At 43.9% G+C, this 25,791-nt stretch overlaps 1 protein-coding gene across 1 annotated transcript in view; it reads right to left on the bottom strand.

Moving 5' to 3' along the window:
- FRAS1 (Fraser extracellular matrix complex subunit 1) overlaps nucleotides 1-25,791 on the bottom strand; it is a 441,423-nt gene that overhangs the window by 12,807 nt on the left and 402,825 nt on the right. Inside the window, exons 62-70 of the mRNA XM_024754112.1 lie at nucleotides 24,618-24,805; nucleotides 22,908-23,183; nucleotides 18,618-18,850; nucleotides 16,275-16,435; nucleotides 13,827-14,041; nucleotides 10,585-10,735; nucleotides 8,776-8,883; nucleotides 7,595-7,754; nucleotides 3,303-3,419 (exon numbers count right to left, since the gene is read on the bottom strand). Coding sequence (XP_024609880.1) covers nucleotides 3,303-3,419; nucleotides 7,595-7,754; nucleotides 8,776-8,883; nucleotides 10,585-10,735; nucleotides 13,827-14,041; nucleotides 16,275-16,435; nucleotides 18,618-18,850; nucleotides 22,908-23,183; nucleotides 24,618-24,805 — 1,609 coding nt within the window. The remainder of the gene's footprint in view (nucleotides 1-3,302; nucleotides 3,420-7,594; nucleotides 7,755-8,775; nucleotides 8,884-10,584; nucleotides 10,736-13,826; nucleotides 14,042-16,274; nucleotides 16,436-18,617; nucleotides 18,851-22,907; nucleotides 23,184-24,617; nucleotides 24,806-25,791) is intronic.

Genomic DNA, 25,791 nt, shown 5'->3' with positions numbered 1-25,791 from the left:
CAAACTGCAGCTACATGGATCGACATAAATGTTGATTTCACTTATGAATCAACAAGTGATTCACTGAAGGAATAAAAAAGCTGCAGAGAGAATTCACGCAGTATGAAATTTTTATATAAAGTTCAAAAACATGCAAAACCATGTAGAAGTAAATATGAGGTGAACCATAAACCAAAACAAGGGATGATGAGTACAAATATCAGGCTAGTGGTTACCTTAGTGGAGAGTTGGGGAGAGTACAGCTGAAAGGGGCACTGAGGGTGTTTAAATGGTAGCGGAAATGTTCTATTTCTTTTTTTTTCTTTGACTCCCAGTTTCTTTAGTTATAAAATGGAGATAACAGTACCAATTTGTGGGGGATCATTGGAATGCAGATTGAATGTTAAGAGCTTAGTACAGAGGAAGCACATAGTCTGCACTCCATACACGGTCACTAATAGCAGTGGTAGTTATTATATTCTCTTATCATCAGTATCATAGCCCAAGGGATACCCAATTCATTGCAGCTAGGTAATGTTCTTGAGGTTTTATATATCCACAGTATATGGTCTTCTGGGTATCTAACATATTTCATAATTTTAAAAATTTATTACATGAATAAAAATTCCCCAGCAATTCTCTTCAGACGATTTGCCCTCTATTCTTCCTTTCTGCAACCAACCGCCACTTTCCTGGTCACCATCCTTCCCACACTTGGCTGACTACGGGCTCCCAGCATTGCTCCTGCCCTCAGTCTCCGTGATTTCAACATCTGCACGGATGAACCTTCTATTCCCCTAGCCTCTCAGTTCCTTGATGTCCTCACTTCCAAACAGCAAGTTCTCCTCCCCACTGCAGCCACCTACCCTCCACCATCACACTAGGCACCTCCTCCAAAAAAACTCATTTTCAAACACTTCCCTCTCTAACTACCACCTCCTATCTTCCCAGCTCACCTCTTCTTTTAATCTCACTCACACCAGACCCTCAGTGACCATGTTTACCGGGATGCAGAGGACCTGGAACACTAACATACTCATGGTGGGAATGTACACACACAGTTACACATTTATAAACACCGGGAAATGGTGTGACACTTTTTTAAGAAGTTAAACATACATCTGCCATAGGATCCAGCCACTCCATTCCTAGGTATTTACACAAGAAAACAGAAACCATGTGTCCATATAAAGGCTTGTCTATGTATGTTCATAGCAGCTTTCTTTATAATAGCCCAAACCGGAAACAACCCAAATGTCCATCAACTGACCGATTTGATAAACAAATTTAGTGTGTCCATACCATGGAATACAACTCAGCAATAACAGGAACAAACTACTGATATGCACAACAGTACGAATGAGTCAAAATAATCGTGTTGAACAAAAGCAGTCAGAGAAAAAGAATGCTGTGTGATGCCATGTATATAAATTAGCAGAAAATGCAAAGTAATCTGTAGTGACACAAAGATCAGCGGACACCGTGGCGGGGAGGGGTGGCCTGGGGTGAGATGGGAGGGAGGGAGGGATAACAAAGGGCCATGAGGAAACCTTTGAAGGAAAAAGATATACTCCCTATCTTAATTGTGGTAATGTTTCACGAGTGTACACGTATGTCAAAATTGATCAAATTGTATGTACTTTAAATGTGTGCTATTCATCTTACATCAGTAATATTAAAAACAATTCAATGGGGCCCTCAGCACTGCCTATCAGCTGCCAACTATAACTCTACCGTGCTTACTTTCCCACTTTCTGAGACGACTCTGATTTACTTCCTCCTCTCTTCTCAAACCTCATTGTTGCTCACTTCTAGCTAATGCTTGGCTTCTCATTTCATGGAGAAAACAGACTCAGTCAGATGTCTCCCCTGTCATCCTTCCCCTCCCAGTCTGCTAATTCTCCCTTCACTTGCATCCATAGACTGTGCTTGCCTTCCTCTTCCAGTGGATGAGCTCTCTGTGCTTCTGGCTAAGGCCGGCCCTTCCCCTCATGTCCCAGGTCTATCCCCTGCCCTACTCAAGGACTCGGCTCTGCAGATCTTCCCTCCTCCCCCTGCATTGTCACATTTCCCCCTAACAGACCAATAGGGTTATTCCCACCAGCATACAAACATCCTGAAATATTTTGCACCCTAAAACACAAACAAATTAAACCTCCTTTTACCCTTCATCTGTTTCCCGCTAATGCCTCTCTATCTGACATCCGTTATAACAAAATTCCCTAAGCACTGTTGTTCCCTCTTGTCTCCACATTCTTGCCTCCCTCTCTTGAACCCACTCCAATCAGGCTTCATCGCCCTCAGTCCACTGAACCTGCCCTTTGTCAAGATCATCAACCACTTCCCCATTGCCAAATCCAATGGCCACCTCTCAGACTGTTCATTTGAAAGTCGCATTCCAAATTATCTTCTCTTAATGACAATGTCAGATTCTGTCTTCAGTGTCTTTCCTCTGAAATGTTTTCTATTCACTTTGCTCAGCTCCTAGAAAGGTGGCACTAGACTATACACTGCCTGAGAGCAGAGGTGACTTTTAATCCTCTCCTCTAGTCTCCATGCCGAGGCCAGAGCCAAGTGCATGATAAGAGCGGAATAAATACTGGCTGAATGAGTGAACATTGGCACAACACGGACAGTCTCAGGTCACAGGTGGGGATGGGCTGATGGACAGTTGATTCTTGTTATCCGCAGCAGTTACATTCTATAACGTTGCAATGAACACTGAATGAGTGAACAGTGAACCATTTGCTCCTGAGGGAAATACAGGGTCAAGTTCCTGCAGCCTCTGGTCACAACATTTTCAACCAGTGATCAATACCTAACCCTGTTTTATGCATGTTTCTGTTTAAAGACACCTTGCTTGATAGACATTGTTGATTCATTCACATAGAACTCACGGCAACAGCACTGAAATTCATGCTTGAATGAAGCTTATCTAACAATCCATCAAGCTCATCACCACCTTCTTGTACTTAGGAAACTAGACAGCACTTCGGCTCTATGCTGGGGAGCTATTTTAAACAGCAAAACCACCAACACAAAGCACAAAAATTCGAAAAACATGGCACTAAACAGACCGTAAAAAGAACACTAGTTCCTGTATTTAACAAAACAAAAAACACTTGTTTACAGTATGAGAAGGCAGAGGGTTGTCTTGCTGGATCTGAGCTGGGAATGTGGGTCAGACAACTTGCTATTTCGCCACTCTGCATGTCAAGGAATGATGGGAATGGCACCACGAAAACTGGTTTTGAGGTTAAATACAAATAAATGTTAGCGAGTAGGTAAGTTCGCAATAGTGAGGCTCAACTGTCTTTCCCTACCTTTCTGGGGCGTGTGCAGTGCAGGCCAAAGGCTTTTCTCCTGGGTCCACCCAAGGCTGAGTGGGCTGCACAGTGCAAGGGATCAGGTAGATGGTGTACTCCCCGGAGTAGTCCTTCCTGGAAACATGCAGGCAGACTGTGGTTAGAGGGACCAATTTATAGATTATTTACTTACCCAGAAACACACTTCATTAAACGGTTTTCGGCTGATATTTGTGTTCAGCATCCGACCAAGAACTTTAAGAGTCTGCAAACACAAGTTTCAGGAGTTCATCACTGATTGTTTTAACCTTTAGAGTACTATCCAGAGGTGTTAAATAGAGCTCCTTTTTCACTTAGTCCAGTCCTTTTCATGAGAAATGCTGAGAAAGGCACACTGCTGATAAAAATCTAAAAGGCTCCGGCGAAGGCAAAACAGAACTAGATTTCCTTTAGATTCCCATGAAACTTACTTGACAAACTGTCTGTTTGACAGACTGTTCAGTGTCTCTTGTTGACTGACATCCTGTTACACATTCTCCACTACAAAAGCTTTTATTTATTGAGATGTGACCCTGCGGGGCTGCTGCTGGTCTGATTGAATAGGTGGCAAAGGCCTCAGGGTTAAAGGACCCCACTCCAGAGAACGTCCCACCCCCATTCATTAGCATTCAGTTTCAAGGCTTCTCTCCCAAACTCTACAGCTTCATCCCTTTATAAACGAAGTTGAAGAACAAAATCACTCCTCATCCGAGATGACTTGCTGGGAATTTCCACGTTTACGGCGGGGTACGGGACTCTGTAGGTCATGAACCTGAAAGCGTGGAGCCTTTGTAGCCTCACCTACTTCACTTCCCACACCTGTCATCGGTAGCAGCCCAGCCCTGGCAGTTTGCCTGGAAGGCAGCCAGACAGCCAGAAGCTTCAGGAAGATTCTTCAAGGGCCCTGGGAGGCTGCCATCCATTGAATGAGGTGCTCGGGGCCATGAACCCTAATTCTAACTATTGTGATCGTGAACAGTTCTCACATCCTCTGTGTTCATCCTTTGACCATTTCTTTTGTATTATTTGTATCTGTTTATTAGTAAAGTGATAACAAAGATTTGGTAAACATAAATAAACAAGTAAATAAAACCTTTAGGACACAGCCTGTGTTCAGTTTAGTGGGATGGCACAGGCTGGAAACGGGAAGATAGTCTAACCCTACTCTTGCTTTGCCTCTGCCACGGTTGTATGAATTTAGCCAAACCTGGCGAACTTTCAGGGCTTAGTTTCTAAGCGCCTTCATGCCCCCAAAGCTTGTGTCTGTATGTCTGCAGTTTTCTCACACGATCCTTATCTTTCTCCAAAGCTTGGACCAGCAGGAAATGAGATCTTGTATACTTTTTTTTTTTTTTTTTGCGGTACGCGGGCCTCTCACTATTGTAGCCTCTCCCATTGTGGAGCACAGGCTCCGGACGCACAGGCTCAGCGGCCATGGCTCATGGGCCCAGCCGCTCCGCGGCATGTGGGATCCTCCCGGACCAGGGCACGAACCTGTGTCCCCTGCATCGGCAGGCAGACTCTCAACCACTGTGCCACCAGGGAAGCCCAGATCTTGTATGCTATCTTTGAATTACACAAAAATTGACCTGTATAACGTGAATACTAACTCTTAATTAATAGAAATAGTTAATTAGGCAGAAGTGTCCATGCCTGACCCTTGCTCTCCAAAAGTCAGGCCAGATCCTGTTCCTCCTCCCCTCAAACCCTGCAGCGGCTCCTGTTGCACTAGAGTGAAAGACAAAGTCCGTACACTGGCCTAGAAGGTTCCACGGCGGCCCGACACCCAGCTCCTTCCTGCCTATTACCCTCCTCCTCATTCACTCTGCTCCAGCCACACCAGCCTCCTTGCTGTTCCCTGAGCATGCCAGAATTCTGACACCCCAGGAAATTCGCCAGGAACCCCTTCCCCGGTACTCTGCATAGTTAACCCTAGTACCACCTTCAAGTCCTTGCTTGAATGTTGTTGGGAGCCAAGAAGTTTTCGCCATTAGAAGATGGCCGACATCCTGCTTCTCTTCCTGCTTAATGAGATAAAAGCCCGCACCTAAAAACGAAAGCCCGCGCTTCCAACGAAAGCCCGCGCACGCAGCACCAATGATAATTTGCCAAGTACTTCCCTTATTCTGGATCCCGCCCCCCTTTCTCTGTACTGTATAAATACAGCTACTGCAGCAATAAAAGTTTGAGGCTTGATCAGGATTTTGTCTTGCCTCCATTCTTTCGCGTCTCCTGCCCCTTCTTCTCTTTTCAACCCCTACAGGTTCCTCCTCGGACTCACAAGGATTTGTCCTGCTGGTCGGGACTCCCGGGGACGCCCGGGGCCGAGCACAGAATGTTCCTTCTAAACGAGGCCTACTCTGAACATCCTAACCAACATTACAATGTCCCTCCACTCCTGATTCCCCTTACCCCGCTCGCGACCTTTTATTTTTCCACAGCACTCATTGCCTTCTAACATGTGATACTATACTCATTCATCATGTCCACTGCTGCGTGCAGAGATCTTTATTTGGTCCACTGATGTATTCCAAGTGCCCAGAACCTTCCCTGACACATAGTAAAAGCTCAATAAATATTTGTTGAACACATGAATGCAGGACAAATGGTATGGTCTCCCCAGGCTGCAGTCCTATGTTTTCCCATCCCTAAATATGAGTTAGGTCGACTTCCTGACTATCCCTGCAAATATGCCAAACACAGTCCTGGATGCAGGTTTTTAATCCTGTAGTTCTTCTCCCCTCCTTTCTGAAAACTAGACATTTCCCACCAGTTGCCCCGCCTCCCCTAGAAGCCTTGGACAGCTCTCCAGCCCGTGCTGGGCCTGAGCTCCCCTCGCTGAGCAGCTGTGCTCAGGGCTCTGCACGGCTCACAGCGCACACAGCACAGAACACTTGGTGTTGTCTGTCACTGTGCCGTTTATCTATGGATTTTACCTCCTTAGCTCAAATGTTAGCTACTAAAGGATGTTTATTCGGGACTGACCATGTGCTAAAACCTGCAGTTCTGGGGCTTCTAGATCAAGCAGGCATGGCTTTTACCCTTGGGAAGCTCACAATCTAGTGGAAATGGGACTCCACTTAGAGCATTATAAATATATTGAGCTGTGTTACAGTAAAAGCTGGAACAATGTGTGAACAAGGAGTAGGGGCTTCTAGCACTGTATGGGAAGTCAGGGAAGGTGTCATGAGGGTTCAGCATTTTAGTTGGAGCTCAGAGGACTTTGAGATTTGCCAGAGGAAAAGAGCGGGAAGGACAGGGGAATTGCAAAGGTACAGAGGTATGGATGAGCTGGTGGTTTCAGGGGCTGGGGCGATGTTTCATGTGGTTAGAAGGCTGGGTTTGAGGTGAGGCTAGAGGTGAGGATATGTGTCTTGCTCAAAGAGCTGGACTGCGTTTGGTAAGTGGTGGGGAGTCAGCAGGGGATTTCAAGAAGACCATTTCTCTGCCTATAAATTGGGACAAGTACCTGCACAATCTCATGAGGTTCTAGGAAACACAGCCCCTAATGATTATTTTATTATATATTGATTTCAAAGGAATCAGTATACACAAAAAATACTTGATATAAGACCAAACATTTGTAACTAAAAAAATCTTTTTGAAAATGATTCTTCAGACAATTTGCCACTTCTTAACTGTAAAGAATAAGGTTTTCATGCTAAATATGGTTCTAATTTCGTGATCTGTAAAATGGGGTTAACAATATTTACAGTAGACTCCATTATCCTTTTCATGGTAAAAGTTTTCATTTTGTTTGCCCTATTCTCCCGTTTTACAAATGGGATGTTTTACTGTATTTATCCAATTCTCATTCTACCTCTATAATGGGTGTGGGAGGGGACTAAATCTTGCTGTTTATTTTATAGGACACTGGACCGTAAGGTGTGACATCTGGACCTGAAAACCAGAGATCCTGGATTTTGCACTGGTTGTGGTAACTGGAATGAAATTTCTTTATTATACTAAGCTTTTAGTTGGACACATTTCCCAGCTTCCTTTGCAGGTAGATGTGCCATGTGACTAAGTTCTGGCCAGTGGGAGGTGAATGAAAGTGACGTGCACCCTGCCTGTTCTTACCCTTGGAATACGGGTGAGCACTTCCCGCTTTACACATCAGAAGCTGATTTGAGCTACATCTGTTTCTTTCTCTATATGCCAGAGGGTTGTTTCTATCTCCGTTTTAAAATAGAAACCCAGCTTTTGAAGAAAAGCCCTTAAAGAAACTGAGAACTTTCCAGATTTACCCCTGAACTCCATCTTGTATTCACCTGTTATAAGAGCTAGTGGCTCTCCAGAGTTGGTAAGGAGAATCAAAAGTCTGAGCACTCCATAGGAGCTGCAGGTCAAATTCAATTCCTCCGAGATGGTCTGGAGTCAATATGAATGATTTCACATCAGGGAGGGTGTGGTGCTCGATCACGAACTGTCCTATTTCAAGGGGAAACAAACACACACTTATTTGTAAGTTTTATTGTGCTTGCGGTGAATCCCTTATAAAAGCCTTAGAACTGATTTAATATTCTGCTATAAAACAAGGTTATACCTACCCACTTGCCTCTGAGAATATATTCCACACAGGTTGGGACAGCATGGCCTCTTATTCCAGCCCATCACCTTACTCATGATGGCCGTTATGGTCCTATACATTTATAAACAATATGAATATGCTTTGTAGAAATGATGCTAACGAGCATATTCACGATAATACGAGTCCTTATGTGACAATGAACCTTGAACACACTTAGCTTTGAATTCCAACCAACGTGTCTCTTGGAGGTAGAAAGATCGCAGTAGTTTATAAATAGAAATATCAATTTCAGATTAAAAAACCCCTCATTTAGGGCTGCTCAAGTCCTTGGTGGAAGGAGGCTATTGTAAACATCATTAAAAAGATCAGGGTTACTCAGCAAGACACTTCCACTCTTTAAAACTACAGTAATGCAGTGTCATGAATAATTAAAAGTAAGGAGACTATTCTATACTGAAAGAGACTAAAGAGGTATAACTGCCAAATTGTAACATATGAATCTTGATTAGATTCACCTTCCTTTTATATAAACAGATGCTAAGTAAATATAAACAAACATAAAAACAAGCAGAAAAGACATTTGTGAGACAACAGAGGGAATAAGAATAGGGACTAGATATTATCGGATCAGTGTGAAATATCTTGGCTACGGTAATACTGTTGCGACATAAGAGAAGGTCCTTGTTTAAGGAGATGTCTATTGAAGTATTTAGGGTAACTTGGCATGAAGCCTGCAACCTGTCTTCACATGGTGTGACCAAAACAATGGGAACGCACACATGTGTATGTACAACACACACAGAGCAAAATGTTAATAATTGTTGACTTTGTTCTTCATTGTCCTATTCTTTCAACTTTTCTCTGTGTTTGAATGTTTCTTAGTAATAAAAAACTTCAGGAAAAAAATGGCACTGATATTACCTCTGAATTTGGCATGGGTCTTGAATTCAATGACCAGACGGCCATCCTCTCTAATGTAGATTCTTATTATCTGAAGTCTGGCAGAGAGCACACTGTCCGTCTGGATTCCTGGGAAGGCAACCGTACACAAGACATCCAAGTGAGGGCTTGGAGAAGATCTCCCAGACAGTAGCCTACATGCGACTTATCCCAGGGACACTTCTAAGTAGAGCTGCACGCTTACTTGAATGTAGCTGCACGCTTACTTGAATGTAACTTAGGACAAATTTACATATTTGCATGAACATGGAGTATTTAGAGACACGTGCCGGTTAACGTTGTAAGACAGTTCATTCTACTTGGTTCTTTTCTTACAATTCTATTCTCTTGACATAGTCTCTTTATACCTGAAGATGCCACTTAGCCCAGATGCAGGGTCCCAGCCCAGAGCTCAGAAAAAACTGGTCCCTAAAACTTCTTACTATTAACTTTGCACCAGGACGTGGTTACAGCACATCGGCTTCATACTGTATTTTCTTTCCCTCACCAGGACACCTTTCAGTACTTAACAGAACCATAGCCAATGTCCTGGTGGCTACATTTCATATTGAAAGCAATGGAAAATTAAAGGTTAGCTTGTAGAAGGCCAGCTATACATGGCATAACATGAGTCAACTGTGGCTTTAATATGGGCAATTGCAATCACAATACCCATTGAGTTCAATATGACCAAAAACTAAAGGGTAACCAAAGGAGGGGAAAAAATAAAATTAAAAAACCCCAAGCTCAAGGAATTATCTGACCCAGAGTGTGAAAACTCCCTGAAGTTTTTTTTCCTATGAGAAATATAAAGCAAATAAATGATTTGAGCTTAAACCATTAACAGAAGGAAGGACTCTATTTTCCATTACTAGAAGTGAAACCCTATTTAAAGAAATCGCCTCAGATCAAGTAACTCTGCCTCAGATCAAGTAAATCACCACCAGGGAGGGAGAGAGGAAGAATGGGATCAATAAGATAAGGGCAAATGAGCTTGGGGTTGTATTTGAAGTATAGGACACTGAACATGGGGAGAAAGCAAAAATCAACTCAGTGATTAGAGTGAGTGGAGGAGAGACTCATGGAGTTTTAGGGGACATTCAGGGGGCAGCAGTAGGAGAAGGTGGGTCTCACAAGAGAGGTGTGAATTTCTAGCTGAAGGGTTGTCACCAAGCCAGGCCCTGGCGGGCTGAGGGCTCCTCTCAAAGAGAGCCATAACAGAGACAAGCCTGAGGGGAAGGTCATTTAAAAATATTCAGCATTGCAGTCTTTGAAGTAAAACTAGGGTTAAAATCCCTACTTTAAAAAATGCAACAAAAGAGCAAACTCGATGCTAAATGAATAAAACGACCCAGGTTATTCTTGATATATTTTTCCATTTCCCTGCATCTGATTTCAAGACCCTTTGATCCTTAAACAACATGAATGACACCATTTTTACCTAGGAGAAAGTGAACATGACTGTATTCCAAAGAACACACACTCGTGCGAACCCCCTTCCGGGCAGTATAGGACCTGTCACTTGCCGCCCTCTACTCTGGGCCCCTCGCTCTCTGGACTGAATGTACCATGATGCTGGAGGCCTTCCAGCATCAACATATATCAACATCATTCTTTTTCAGGTACCACAGGTCTATACACTTTTTAGACTTTACTTGTCTCTCCTTTGACTGCATATAGGATAACAGGATGAGGAATGCAGCCACTGTCAAAAGTCTCTACTTTTTTTTTTTTTTCTTTTAATCTTGCTTGAGCATAAGGTAAGACTCGTTAAGATGTCAGTGGGTGTACCTGTTCTCCAGAGAACAGTGTCATAGAAGAAGGAAAACTCCATCTCGGTGTGGTGCTCCAAGGAGGCCCAGCCCCTGGGGGCTGTCACGTAGATGTAGGACACGTACAGAGGCACATGAACTGTCAGGAACGATTGAGCAGAGTCTCTCACCTGCCAAGCACGCAGTGTGCACACAGAGAGGGTTATTTCTCTCCGGGATGAAAAGGCATATGAACATCACATCTTGGTTCAATCTTCATTCTCTCAGTCACTTATTCAGTATTAATCAAGCGCCCATGATTGTGCCAGGCACCAGGCTAGGAACTGGGTCCTCAGCAGTGGGAAAAAACCAAAATCACTGCCCTTAATGGAAGCTACAGCCTAGTAAACGTGATACATAAATTAAAAGATAAAGTAAATAAAGGGATGGGAAGTGGCCAGTGCTTCTTTAGATAAGATCATCTGGGAAGGCTTTTCTGAGGAGGTGACACTTAAACAAAAACACTTTTGACGTGTGAGAAGCTTTGCCTACACTGTTCATTTGCTGGAAGCCTTGGCTGAGATTTTTCAGGCATCACAGTTATTCACAAAGGAGCGGGGCAGATCTGGGATCTACTGTCAGCACACAGTCCCTGGCTGACTGTAGTTTCCAGTGAGCTGTGGGAGAGCATGAAGCAACCCTAACTGGGAAGATGCCCAAGCCTGGATCCTTGGATGAACGTGAGGCTGACTTGGATGTTTTAGTGAGTACTTACATCTCCTCCAAAAGGAAATAAGGTCGTGGGATTTGGATATCATACCTATGAAACTTACCAACTGACAGCTCAGAGCTTCGCCCACTTGGATAATTTCCCATCCCATTCCACGCTTTGTTGAAATAATTTTGAAAAGGCAGCACGTCACACTTCCAAGGGAACCTTTTTCTAAAGGGGTTCCTGTTACTGCTATTAATTCGGCTCTGTAATTTTCATTTTACTACGCAATTAACAAACAAAAACTCAATTGCAAGATAACACGATATGAGCAGAAGCTTTCATGAAGAAGGTAACTGTGTATATGTGTGTATGAGTAGGGGAGTTGGTTTATTCCCTTTTAAATGTGTTCTATGTTTTCCTCCATAAATATATATTTCCTTTATAACCAAAAAGCTTAGTTTAAAACGATTTTATTTTGTCATTGGCCAAATGGTATAGTACACTATGGAACTTACACACATTTTTTGTTTGAAAATACTTTACCCATGTAAAGTGTTTCCATGGGTAGTTAATGGAAAGAGCCGAATGCTTTATCAATGTTTAGAACATCAAAACTTTATTTTTCCAAAGTATTCTTTTGTATTCAAAGTTGTCAGTTGGATTCCAAATTTCTCTGAAGACTCCACTAATTCCATATTCACTTAATCTTTTGTGAAATGCCTTACTCTGTCTTCTTTAAAAAATTTCCAGATTTTATCTGGGTTTCACACCATGTCCTGTCCCCTTAATATACAGGTGTTATTAAATATGCTTGCCCCAATCTCATCATTGTTGATATTATAACCTCCATAAATTTTCTAGCTGACTGGCAAAATTAATTTTTCCTGTTTCTGTTTATTCTCCTTTAAATTCATATTACTTACTAATCCTTAAAAAGAAAAAAAACAGCCATTATATTTACTGCACAACTATTTTGTGCCAGACACTGCTAAAATGCCTTCTCATTTGAGATAGAGACAATTTCAGATGAGGTTCAGAGAGGTTATGTCTCATCCAACTCTGCTGATATTTGATAAAGAAATATGAACTAGGACTTGGGTCTAAGTTCTACATTCTTTCTACCATATACCACCTGTTTCAACTATTTTTAAAGAAGCAGACAACAGTGAAGTACTTCTGTGTATATATTCTTTCTCTATTGGTTTAAGAAGTAGGACATATATGATAAAAATTCCTTGTCTTTGTGATTTTTTTTCCTTTTTTTTTTTTTTGCGGTACGCGGGCCTCTCACTGTTGTGGCCTCTCCCGTTGTGGAGCACAGGCTCCGGACGCGCAGGCTCAGCGGCCATGGCTCACGGGCCCAGCTGCTCCGCGGCATGCGGGATCTTCCCGGACCGGGGCACGAACCCGCGTCCCCTGCATCGGCAGGCGGACTCTCAACCACTGCGCCACCAGAGAAGCCCGTCTTTGTGATTTTTAAGCATATGCTGAATAAAAGTATCCAAAACTGTAATTAAAGTCATGGAGAACAGAGAACACTAATTTTTGAGAGGCCAGAGGAAGAAACAATCATTTAGCTTTGCATTTTTGAAGGTGAATGCAGGTTATGCAACTGCAGAAACAGAAAGAAAACCTAAGAATGCCTTAAAATTCTGTTCAGTAGAGGGCGCTAGTATAAACAAAATGAGAGTTAACCAAAATGAGAGGCATCTCAAGAAATCAAAATGAATTTTACCCAAAGAAACTTATGTAAAATGATTACTCTAAGTCCCTCTACAGGTTCCCTTCTTACAGTGTGGTTAAACCTGATTTGAAGTGAGAACAAACATCTGATTTTTAGTTCATTGAGGTAACGACTCAGAATTGGGTAGAACCAATTTTCCCGTGAGGACGCATTAGCCTAGTCCCTTTGATATAACGGCCCTCCTATGACTATGACTTCTTGCTGTAACAGTTTTGTTTTTTTTTTGGTTACTGATGTTTAACGACTATTAAACATTAAAAAGTGTCTATTTTCACAAGGGTTGTCAGTTAGGCATAGGTTTGGAATAGGTATGAAAGCAAGGTGTTTTCGACAGTTTACCTCTCCATGCTCGAGACAACAGTGCTCTACTTGTCTGCGGAAAGACAGGGCGCTCCACCTGTCATTTGGACTCATTTCCCCATGTGGGGAGAACACAACGACTTAGTAATAACTTTCCCATCAAAGGTAAATCTTTTTGGCTTTCCAAAATATACCCAGAGGAAAAAAATATATACCTAGAGAAGTAAAACTATTAGATTTTTATATAAATGACTGCGCCAGATAGTTAATTTTCTTCATCTTAATTTAAACATTTTCCACATTAATTTTCCAATTAACTGATTTAGACGACTTTGGGGGGCTCACTCTGGCCACGATGCTGCTAAGGGCTCTCTTGAGGGACTTATAAAGAAGACTCCCTTGGTCGGTGCAGTTCTGGGGCAGACAGGACGCAACGTGCCAGATGAAGTGCTTCAGGAATGAACAAAGTTTCACATGACACCCAGATGCACGCAGCCTTCAGACAGACCTCCGGGGCACCCACCTGGAAGTCGGCAGTTACAGACCCCCCACAGACGTCAATTAGCTCCGTCATATCGTAATAGGCATCAAACGTCCAGACACAGCTCTTCAGGTTCAGGTGTTTGTAGAGCTGGATGGTCTTGGGCTCCCGCACGCTGGCATCAAACTGGAAGGGGCGGTCGTAGCCAGGCCCCAGGGCCATGTTGTCGTGGACCCTGTCGTCCAGGAACCCTGCCTCTGCAGGGGAGGGAGGAGCAAGGAACAGTAACTCAGTCTGTGGACTTGCCCTTTGCCCAGGAGCTGCGTAGGGAGAGAAGACACATCCTTGGGACATGAGACAGCTTTCCCTCTACCTGAGACCATTAGTAGAGCAGCTCACGGCTCTCAACGCAAGGTTGGTGGGAATGCGATGGGAGTTTGTAATCTGCCTCCTGTCATGTGCTAAACAGTGATTGGGTTCACAGACTCCTGGAAGAGGCTGCAGGAACCAGGGAAGAAAAGGTGAACAGACGAGACCAAAAATGAAGAAGCGAGAGCTCGGTGGCCCTCGTATGTCTAGGAAAAGAAAATGCCCTGAAGCTCTGCCTCTCACACCCGGCCAGTCTGGTTCGATGCTTCACAATCAGTTCTTTTTTTTTTTTTGCGGTATGTGGGCTTCTCACTGTTGTGGCCTCTCCCGCTGCGGAGCACAGGCTCCGGACGCGCAGGCCCAGCCGCTCCGCAGCACGTGGGATCTTCCCAGATCAGGGCACGAACCCATGTCCCCTGCATCGGCAGGCGGACTCTCAACCACTGCTCCACCAGGGAAGCCCCACAATCAGTTCTTGGAGAAATGGATTTAGTATACGGAGAATTTGTTGATGAATTATTATCATTATTTATTTTTGAAAGCACAGTATTTAAGATCAAGTTATTTAATGACGAATTGTTATTTTTTAAGATCAATTTTAAAAAATAGCTTTTATGGAGAGCCAGCAAAGAAATATCTGACTACCTCCCCTGCCTCTTATGGTTGCTGAACTCTTGGAGAAAAAAGTCTTAATTTTGTGTTAATGAGTAGATAGCTCGCTAATCATGCTTGACGAAACCTCCCCTGCTACAGGCAAAAATCATTGGATCAAATGCTGCCAAGCAACTGAACTGTTCTAAATTAACGAAGACCTTTATGCAGCAGAGATCTGAATACAGATACAATTTTAGAATATTAGGGTTAAAATCTGTGTAGTACTCAAAGCAACTATAGTATTCTGAAAGAGCTGATGCATTTCTTAGAATGTTTGACACCAGCACCCAGCCCTCTGCCCCACAAGGACTAAGGTCTCAGTTAACATGTGTTGAATTTAATTGTGTTTAAGTAGGAAGAGGTGCAAACTTTCAGCCTATAAACATGGTATGTTTCTTTCACTAGCTTGCATAGGTGGACCAATTAAACTTTCATCTGTGGCTCAGTGATTTACAAATCATTTACACTCCACTGATTTCTACTGTATAAAGACCGTCACTACCCAAAGTGATGCTTAATGAACATGGAAGAGCACATAAATGCTTTCCTATCTTCCAAAACACTGTTAAATGATTCAACAGGTGTGAAGGGAGGAAATGCACGTTTAGTGAGCACTTGCTAAGGTGAATGGAAGTGGACAGGATTCTTTGTAAAGTAAAATGTCCGCCCTGCTGAACACGGAGATGCGCTACCGCAGCTGTCAGCTCCGTCAGGTCTGTATCAGCTGCAGAGCCAGAGGTCACACTCTTGCTTGAGCAGTCTGCATTCAAGGACTGAGAGAGGTCGGGTAGAGAGGTCTGTCCATTGGGGCTGTCCCAGGACAAGCCTGATGGATGGGCTCTCTCCAGAGCTCCCTGAAGAGGCGTTTCATCGGCTGCACTTCAGGCTGACTTCTCCCTCTGCCCAATCCTGCTTCCTCTCCTTCCCTTTAGGAGATGTGGGTCCCTAAATAAACGTTTCACACCCCAAGCTCCACCTCAGCTCCTGCCCCCGGAGAACCATCCTATAACATCTAACATCTGCATGTGAGCTTTCTAAAATGCTGAGATGATGGGATTTTAGAGCACAGATCCAAACACGGGAGAAGGAAGGAGCTAAAATTTACCAAGACGGGCGCTTTAAAAATGTAGACACACTTAATCCCCACCTTGATTGGCAGCAGTTGTTATCCTCACGTTACAGATAAGAAAGCAGTTGGCTCACAGCTGTCCAGCTATTTTTGTTCAGTTGTATAAGGAGTGGAATAGGCACGTTCAACCTGTCAGTTTCATTCCACGCTCCCTGTTTTCTCCTGTTCACTTCACTGTCCGAGCTGCCTGTGTTTGGTTGCTTGCTAAGGAGGAAATCCACTAACCATGCAGATTTTGAGGACCAGAAAACATGAAAAGCAGAATGCACTTAGCCATAGCCCTAAGGGTCACTGCACTGGGCTGGGCTGGGCAAATCAGCAGGGGACTCTTCCCTTACCTGAGATGCCTCTCAGGTCACGGGTGGTGACGAGATTGGAGCAGACGTGCTGGTGTCTGTAGATGGACTCAGATAGTAGAAAATGCAAGTTGTGCAACGGCATGGTGGAGATAAGGGGCAGCATTCCATCCTGGTGTGGGATCTGCACTGAAATGTGGATTCTAAGGGAAAAAATAGGGTAGAAATCAGTGTTTAGGTGCCCGCTATAAGCAGTTAATATGGTACATTTCTTTCTCATAACTCAATTTGTCTTCATCAATGAATTTACCCATTTTTCTTTTCTGAAGCTTTCCATGTAGGATTTCTCTCTGAACATGAGGGTATGATGTGCCTGTAGGGTTATTCTCCTCTCTCCAGCCCCCAGGAGATCCTCCAGACTCAGGACTGATAGCAATTGAGAATCATAGATTTTTTTGTGTGTGCGTGCAAGAAAAGATAACATCACAATCACAAATGACTTTATAGCTTTCTTCTGCTTTAAGTGGAAGCTTTGCTTCCTCATGAGCTGAAGCCGAGTGACTGACACAGGTACTGCTGCCCTTCTCTGTCACCTTGAGTGTCTGTGGAGGTTGCGGTCGCCGCATATTTTTTTTTTAAGTATTTGTGCCAAAAAGACATCACTGAGCTCTTAAACACTAAGGCCAGTGTCCATACCCAGGAAAAAAGCCTACAAATAGTAATAAACCACTATTCATACGGTCTCTCCCCAACTTAAGGAGCCTTCCCTCCCCTCTCTCCCTACAGTCCAACGAGGCCACCAGGCCTCACTGGCATCAATCTGCAGTAAGCTCTGCCTTGATCTCCATCTTTCCACATTTAGGTGCCTCTGGACCAGGAAATCTGTAACTTATTTATACTGGCTGCTGTTTCTTGTGCGCTTTCAGACTCTTGTTTATATTGCCTCTCAACTATGAGGGCAAAGGACCATTTCCTTCCCTTCTTTTGTTTCTCCAGAGCCTGTAGTACAAAATTATAAATAAAATATGAGCTTAATAAATATTGCAACACAACAGAACTGTACTTAGGGGCTGCCATTTTTTTCACGGCACAAGTTTAAATTTTCAGCATGTTTATTGAGGGTGCGTTTTGAGTTTCTACAGCTTGCCTCCCAGAAAAAAAGACTCACGTTTTAAAGAGGAATCAGAACCTCAGAACATGAACAGGATGGCTCTTTTGCTAGGAAGGGGTCAGTAGTAACCCCGGGCACCTCTGTTATTGCTTTTTAACAAAAATAAATTTCATTCTGTTAGAAAAAAAGAAGGATTTGCATATTCTTGGCTCCACATTCAAATCTTTTTTTCATGCAAATGAACCCCTTTCTCTGAACTCAGTTGCTCATAAAGGCACATGCATAAATACTATGAGGTTTAATGAATATGTATAACCTACACAAATTCTTTTTTTTGCATGCAAAAATGAAAGCATCCAGTTTCCAACAAAATCATAATGGCACAGGGAAAAAATAAAAGCACATCTGTCCATTGACTTACAATTTACACAGTGTTATTACTCATTTGCTCACTGGATACTTAGTGAGTGCATCTTAGCTGCCAAGAAGCACTGTTCTAGGCAGAGGGGATGCAAAATAAACAGTCATGTTCCCTGCCATCATCATCTCCTGGGGCGACAAGGGGAGAATGAATAACGATGATGCTCTGAGAGAGGCAGACATGGGTACCAGAAAAGCTGGAAGGAAGAGCTTCCAAATTAAATTGGGGGAAATGATGGAAAAGTTCCTAGAAGAGATGACATGGGTTAGATAGCGTGGGACAATCGGATTTAACCACGCTGAGTGGAAGGGAGCAGGGGAGAGTTGGAGCCAGGAGTAGCCACAAGGCGGAGGCATGCCACCTAAGAGAGTCTGAAGCCCTGGGAAGTTACACATGATTCCCTGTGAGTGGCCTGGCAGGTGAAAATGACAAGGTGAGGGAAATGAGGCTAGGAAGATAACAAGGGGCCAGAACTTAGGGGGCCTTCAAAGAATATAAACGTTTTCTGAAGCACTCATCACCACTATTCTTTTTTTTTTTTTGCGGTACGCGGGCCTCTCACTGTTGTGGCCTCTCCCGTTGCGGAGCACAGGCTCCGGACGCGCAGGCTCAGCGGCCATGGCTCACGGGCCCAGCCGCTCTGCGGCATGTGGGATCTTCCCGGACCGGGGCACGAACCCGCGTCCCCTGCATCGGCAATCGGACTCTCAACCACTGCGCGACCGGGGAAGCCCCACCACTATTCTTATTTTGCAGAAGCACCACTCATTGATCTGTCCCACCCAGAAAACACAGAAAGCATAGCTGGAGACTCCCTCTGCCATCTCCTCGCGGAAGGAACCACCTGCCTGACCTGTTGGGATGCTCCTTGTGTTTGACGTCCAGGTATTTCAAGTTCGCGATGAAGGACTGAGCCTGGAAGCCTCGGGCTGTCCCAGCCACCACTGGGGTGTGGCAGATCGCACTGCCTGTTCCGATGGTAACAGTGTTGCTCCTCAAGGGGGTCCCCACGTGGCCCACCTTGTCCACAGCCTTGGCCACACAACGTACATGGAACCTCCGGCTGAAGTAAATGCTGTCCAGGACCTACCAGGAAGAATAAAGCACCTCAGACGTGTACACTACTTCAACAGCTCCCCACACGTACCTTCTGGGTGATAGGCCACCCCAATTCTTGGTACAAGGTAATCTGTGAAGACTATGGTCGACTGAAAAAAATGCACAGCCTAAAAGTTGAGTTATGTTTTATTTGGTGGGCAAAACTGAGGACTTAAGCTCGAGACACAGCAACTCGGATAATTCTGAGAGACCTGCTCCAAGGGGCAAGGGGGGTGGGAGGAGCCAGGATACAGAGGAGTTTTTGCGACAAAAGACCAGTAGTTCAAACATCAAAAGCTTACTCTTAAGTAAAGAAAACCAGATACCTCAAGTTAAGGAAATGAGCACTTTCCTATGTTTGGGAAGATGCAAGGGTTTAGGCTCACTGAACTCATTCCTTTGATATGCACCTCAGCCACCTGGGGCCAGTATCCTGTGTTTTCTCATCCCGAGTCTCCTCAGGGTGCACCATCAGCTATAGTGGCTGATGGCTGTCACATCCTTTGCTTACTGACATGGCAGGCAGCATTCTTAGTCCACACCATCCCCCATCCATCCCTCCATCTGTCCACTTATCTATCTATCCATTGATCTATCCATCCATCCATTCATTTACCACATAAGTACTGACTTTCTACCAGGAGTCAGGCACCAGGGACAGAGCAGTGAGTACGTCGAGCCTAAGGTGGTAAGTTAGGTAACTAACAAGTTGACAGATGTGTAGCAAGAGCCCAGAGATGACTAGTTCTCGGTGACAGTTGTTCTCTTTACATATTAGGTTCAGCATAAGAACCACTTAACTGGTTTTCAGCACTTCCAGCAAGACTGGTTGCCTCCAAGTCACTTTCGCTGAGGGCATGGTATCAGGATACAGAGGAAAGATACTTCTTTTCTAGGAGTTCTTAGTCTTCTTTCCTCCCTAATTCTATTCCCTCCCTCACCTCCCACTTAATTACTACACATGTTGCAAGGGTTAAAATAACATGCAGACTTGAAGTTAGAAGTTGGCCTCTGACACCTATTGGCCTTTTAAAAAAAATAATAACTTTATTTTTTTTTAACTTCTTATTTTATATTGGAGTATAGTTGATTAACGATGTTGTGTTAGTTTCAGGTGTACAGCAAAGTGATTCAGTTATGCATATACATGTATTTATTCTTTTTCAAATTCTTTTCCCATGTAGGTTGTTACATAATATTGTGTACCTACTGGCCTTTGAAAGTCTTTCTACAGATTCTCTCATGCTCCCAGACATACAGAATCCATAAGCATGCTTAACCCAATGTATGCAGAGGCAACACAGGTCACCAAAACTCTATAGGTTATGAGTGCACAGACATAGGGAAATACATAACAAGAAAAACGAATTAGTAGTTCTGTGTGCCATAGACCTCCCACAAAGCAATCATACAAACTTATAAATTCTACTCATGGAAACAATTTTCACTGAAATCCATTAAAAATTAAAAATGGAAGATTTTTCCATTAAAATGTTTTAATTAGCTGCCAACATTTATTTATTGATACATGGACTTTGTTCAGAAGGGATTTGAGGCACCTTACAAAAATGCATACAGTACAATGGTATTAAATAAATAATTGAAGAAATGAAGATAGAGCAAAGGAAACAGGGGTAAAAGTGTTAGTCACCAATTCACTGCAAGAAGGAAAACTGAAACATGAAGTAAAATCATAAACTTGGTACCTGTTACAAATGTATATTTGGCTCAAATCAGATGAAACCCCTTCATGGTTTTGTTGAACAGAGAATTAGATACTTATGAAACAATACGCTGTCTTGCCACTTACATTTTTAATAATAATAAAAAAGATAATTTAAATTCAAACTAGGTTATATTGCAAAATGAATATTCTGGCCTTTCTGATTAAGCTGTGTCAAAGACAATGGACATGAAGGACCTGCTTTATCCAAAGCCTCCCGTGTACATCTAACAGCTCTCCTCCACTAGGGCCCCATCCACACGAGGCACTTTTTTTTTTTTTTTTGCATTACGCGGGCCTCTCACTGTTGTGGCCTCTCCCGTTGTGGAGCACAGGCTCCGGACGCGCAGGCTCAGTGGCCATGGCTCACGGGCCCAGCTGCTCCGCGGCATGTGGGATCTTCCCGGACCGGGGCACAAACCCATGTCGCCTGCATCGGCCGGCAGACTCTCAACCACTGCGCCACCAGGGAAGCCCCACACGAGGCACTTCTTAAAGTGAGAACAAACGGTGGGTTTGTAGGGAAAAATCTAGAGAAATTCAGTCTGAAAGAAATTTCTGATTTCCAAACTTATTAATGGCACTCATTTCAGCCAAAAATTATTGAATGCTTACTATGTGCCAGATACTCTGCGGAGCCTGACTCTCCACTGCTTACAGCTCTTCCTCTGAAGAACTTCATTGGCGTGAGGAGCAGAGTCAGAGTGATGGACTGTTCCCTGAGGTCGGGAGAACCACCACTGTTGACTGCTCTCTGATGGTGGCAGGAGTGTGGGTCTGGCCTCCTAACTTGCTGAGGACAGCAACTGCATTTGGAACCTCTTTTCATGTCCTCTCACAGGGCTTTGAAAAATGCTGATCACTTAGCAAGCATCCTCTCATTTTGTTTAATAACTGGTCCCTACTATGTGCCATCAATGTGGTGGCTATTTTGGGATGGACATACAAGTGTGGAAGAACCCTCGGTCCATGTCCTTAAGGAGTTTACACCCTACTCCTTACTGAATGGTTTAAAAGATATGAAAAGAACAGTAATCCTTAATTGTACCTACCTGGGATCTTTGACTTACTTCATTTATAGATCACTTTTATTTTTTATTTATTTTTGATTTTTTTAAAAAAAATTAATTTTTTTATACAGCAGGTTCTTATTAGTCATCAATTTTATAAACATCAGTGTATACATGTCAATCCCAATCACCCAATTCAGCACACCCCCACCCCCACCCCCCACCACTTTCCCCGGTGTCCATATGTTAGTTCTCTACATCTGTGTCTCAATTCCTGCCCTGCAAACCGGTTCATCTGTACCATTTTTCTAGGTTCCACATATATGCGTTAATATTACGATATTTATTTTTCTCTTTCTGACTTACTTCACTCTGTATGACAGTCTCTAGATCCATCCACGTCTCAACAAATGACCCAATTTCATTCTTTTTATGGCTGAGTAATGTTCCATTGTATATATGTACCACATCTTCTTTATCCATTTGTCTGTCGATGGGCATTTAGGTTGCTTCCATGACCTGGCTATTGTAAATAGTGCTGCAATGAACATTGGGGTGCATGTGTCTTTTTAAATTATGGTTTTCTCTGGGTATATGCCCAGTAGTGGGATGGCTGGATCATATGGTAATTCTATTTTTAGTTTTTTAAGGAACCTCCATACTGTTCTCCATAGTGGCTGTATCAATTTATGTTCCCACCAACAATGCAAGAGGGTTCCCTTTTCTCCACACCCTCTCCAATATAGATCACTTTTATATATCTGATGTGTCAATGACCTTGTCAAGTGGATTAAGTGGACCTGATATTTTGTAGATAGGAAACTGAGACTCAGTAGGTTAAGTGAACTCGTAACATCGTGTAGTTAAGAACAGACAGAATCAAGGTTTGTAAACAGGTTGTCTGAGTTATCAGCCTAGTTCTCTTTCTACTATACCATATTACCTTTCCTTATATGTAAGAATAAAAAGATTGTGTGTGGGGCTTCCCTGGTGGCGCAGTGGTTGAGAGTCCGCCTGCCGATGCAGGGGATACGGGTTCGTGCCCCGGTCCGGGGAGATCCCACATGCCGCGGAGCGGCTGGGCCTGTGAGCCATGGCTGCTGAGCCTGCACGTCCAGAGCCTGTGCTCCACAACGGGAGAGGCCACAGGAGTGAGAGGCCCGCGTACTGCAAAAAAAAAAAAAAAAGATTGTGTGTGTACCTGCTTATTTGTTTATTTTATACCAAATGCCATGCAGGGACCTTAAGAAATTTGATAGAGTTGGAGTAACAGAGAGAAACGCCAGGTCTCTCCCTCCGCAAACAGACCTACCATGTGGTTGACACTGGTGAATGGCGTGTTGTCAGTGATGGTCTCAAAGGGAGACCGGGCCCCGTTGCCATCAGTGGGGGTGGCCACTTCCCAGCTGAACTGCACGGACGTCTGGTTGATGCCAGCCTCATTGCAGCGCTCCTTCATGATGGCATACTTGGGGAAATGGGGGTCGCAGGGGGTGACACAGACCAGCGGGTAGCCCGGGGAGGGGGATTTCTTGACTCCCTCCTTGGTAACCTCTTCCACGTGGTCATAGTCAGCAAGTGTGACAACCTGCAAAGGAGCAACAAAGCTTCAGCCCAGGGTGGGTATCGGGAAGGTCAGAGAACCAAGGCTCCCTTCCCCAGAGATTCAGGAGATCACTTAACTCCTAGGGATTCTTTAAAATATAGCAGAAGTTTTAACAATGCTTGGCCAGGCATCCCTAAAAGATACTGCAGATCTTTAATGGTGGAGAACATCTTCCTCCCCCGTGAGCTAAAAGCTTTATTATCTTATTGGTCTCATTCCTAATTCAGAGCCCTATCATTCATGTGAAATATACTCTCCCCTCCCCCCATACACAGTAACTAAAACTATATCATAAACGGCAGTTACTAGTTTAAAGTTGCATTAAATTGTTAATGATATGCCGTAGCACATTTGGCATAACAGGAGTAAATAAAGGTAGTATATTTCTTCCATGGTCAAAGAAGAGACACGTTTTGAAATGATCCTTTTACTCTATGAGACTAGTCGAGGGAGGTTATAAGACTTATTAAGACTAGCTCATTATCATGGGTTAAATTCTTGGCAACCTCTATGCATTTTCCTCCTAACTGTGAAGTCGGTGCATTCATTCTGTTCATCCCCAAACTGGGAAACATGGTGGTACATTTCTGCAGATACTTAATTCTATGCATGTGGCGAGTATGCAGGATAACAGATGTGGGGTAATATTCCTTTTTTACTCTTCTAGGTCCCACCAAAGAAATGAGAAGATCAATTGTATTGCACCTTCTGTCTTTATCAGACTAAGGTCTCAGTATGGTTTGGTCTCACTCTTATGTCAAAACAAGGTTTCTCATCCTTGGCACTACTGACATTTGAGCCAGATAATTCCTTGCCGTTGGCGTTGTCCTGTGTATTGTAGGATGTTTAGCCGCTTCCCTGACTTCCACCCACTAGATGCTAATAGCACCTAGTGTGACAGTCATGACAACCACAGATGTCACCAGACATTGCCAAGTGTTCCCCAGAGGTGATGGGAGTGAGGGATTTGGGGGAAAGGACAAGAGCCCTCGCTCTTGGTTGAAAATCACTGTGTTACGGGGAGGGGGAAGGGTAAGCTGGGATGAAGTGAGGGAGTGGCATGGACTTATATACACTACCAAGTGTAAAACAGATAGCTAGTGGGAAGCAGCCACATAGCACAGGGAGATCAGCTCGGTGCTTTGTGACCGCCTGGAGGGGGGGGATAGAAACGCAAGAGGGAGGAGATACGGGGACGTATGTATATGTACAGCTGATTCACTTTGTTATACAGCAGAAACTAACACACCATTGTAAAGCAATTATACTCCAATAAAGATGTGAAAAAAAAAGAAAAGAAAAGAAAATCACTGTGTTAGAAAAATGAAGACGTGCAGTATTGGAAGTCCTGCTTCTCTCAAGTTCTTATCTAATTACTAGGACATAAGCAACGATCCTTTGGGTTGAGAGACTCACAATGGGCGGCGCTGGCAGGATGAGGCTCCCTGACACCTCCTGGTCTAGAATCGTTACTGTGGCAGTGGTCACATCACCAAGAACAGCTTCCACTGGGTCATCCGGGCCAAGGACTAGAGAGAATGATTCATGCCACTCCCGGTCTTCATTGGACAGGATCTCAACTTTAAAGAAGATATGATCCACACCTTCGCCAAGGACAGAACAAAGAGGGCAGAGGTCCTCATTAGTGACCCACTTAAGACAGTGCAGGTTGGCACTGCTGAGGCTCTATGTTGAAATATGCCCTTTCCTTTCAGAGGTTTCCTATCAATGTAGTGGCTGCTTATCACGTTAGCCCCGTCTCAAGCGAGGAATCTGTTTTCTTGGTCAAATTCCACCTGTGGTGGAGGCTCAAGTACCGCAGATTTACTATGCAATGCCATATGAGGATTAATGGCCCCTGCCTGACACCAGCCGGTGGTAATAAAAATCTGTGATCCAAAATACACTCCACCCTGGCTATGAGGTTTTTTGCCTAACTGTTCTTTCCCCTTTACATGTAGGCATGAGCTCCTGTGTGGCTGAGTGCTTGTACACCATCCTTCAAAGCTGTCTCCTGGGGGGACAAGGGCTCAAGGGCTACCTACCAGGCCATTTCTGCAAAGACAATAATGTGAAGGTTTGGCAGCCTGGAATGGGGAGGGTTAGAGCTCAGAAACCCCCTTCCTTTTCTGTAAAGCGATTCTGTGAAGGTGCAGATATCTCGGGCAGTAGTCAAGGTGCCCTTCTTCCTCTCCTATAGACATCTGGGCTAGGTTACTTCTAAGACCTGCCTTTCCCCCAGATGCTTATGCAGAAAAGGAAAAAGCTAAGACACTTGGAAGAGAGGTCCTTGTGAGGATGTGGAGGAAGGGCACCTACCTTCCCTGTAAACACGAACCAGACACATAGGGATGGAGCCGAAAGCCCTCTGAAGCTCCGGTGGGCGACAGGGACATACAGAGACCACCCCTCCATTTCCAAGGGAGTCATTTTCTCCCTCCACTTGCTAAGACATCTCTGAAAAGACCTTCTATCACTTTTGCCCACTTCTGGGTACATCACACATGGTGCCAGGCTCTATAACAGCCTTTTCACCTTATACTGCTCCAGAAAGTTCTGGGAAAAAGCCAAGCATACAATTCAAATCTTC

This window comes from Neophocaena asiaeorientalis, unplaced genomic scaffold, assembly GCF_003031525.2.
Source record: "Neophocaena asiaeorientalis asiaeorientalis breed wild unplaced genomic scaffold, Neophocaena_asiaeorientalis_V1.1 scaffold148, whole genome shotgun sequence".
Classification (NCBI taxonomy): Eukaryota; Metazoa; Chordata; class Mammalia; order Artiodactyla; family Phocoenidae; genus Neophocaena; species Neophocaena asiaeorientalis.
Note: the sequence above shows the minus strand (reverse complement) of the source record. Positions and strands in the feature narration are given on the sequence as shown.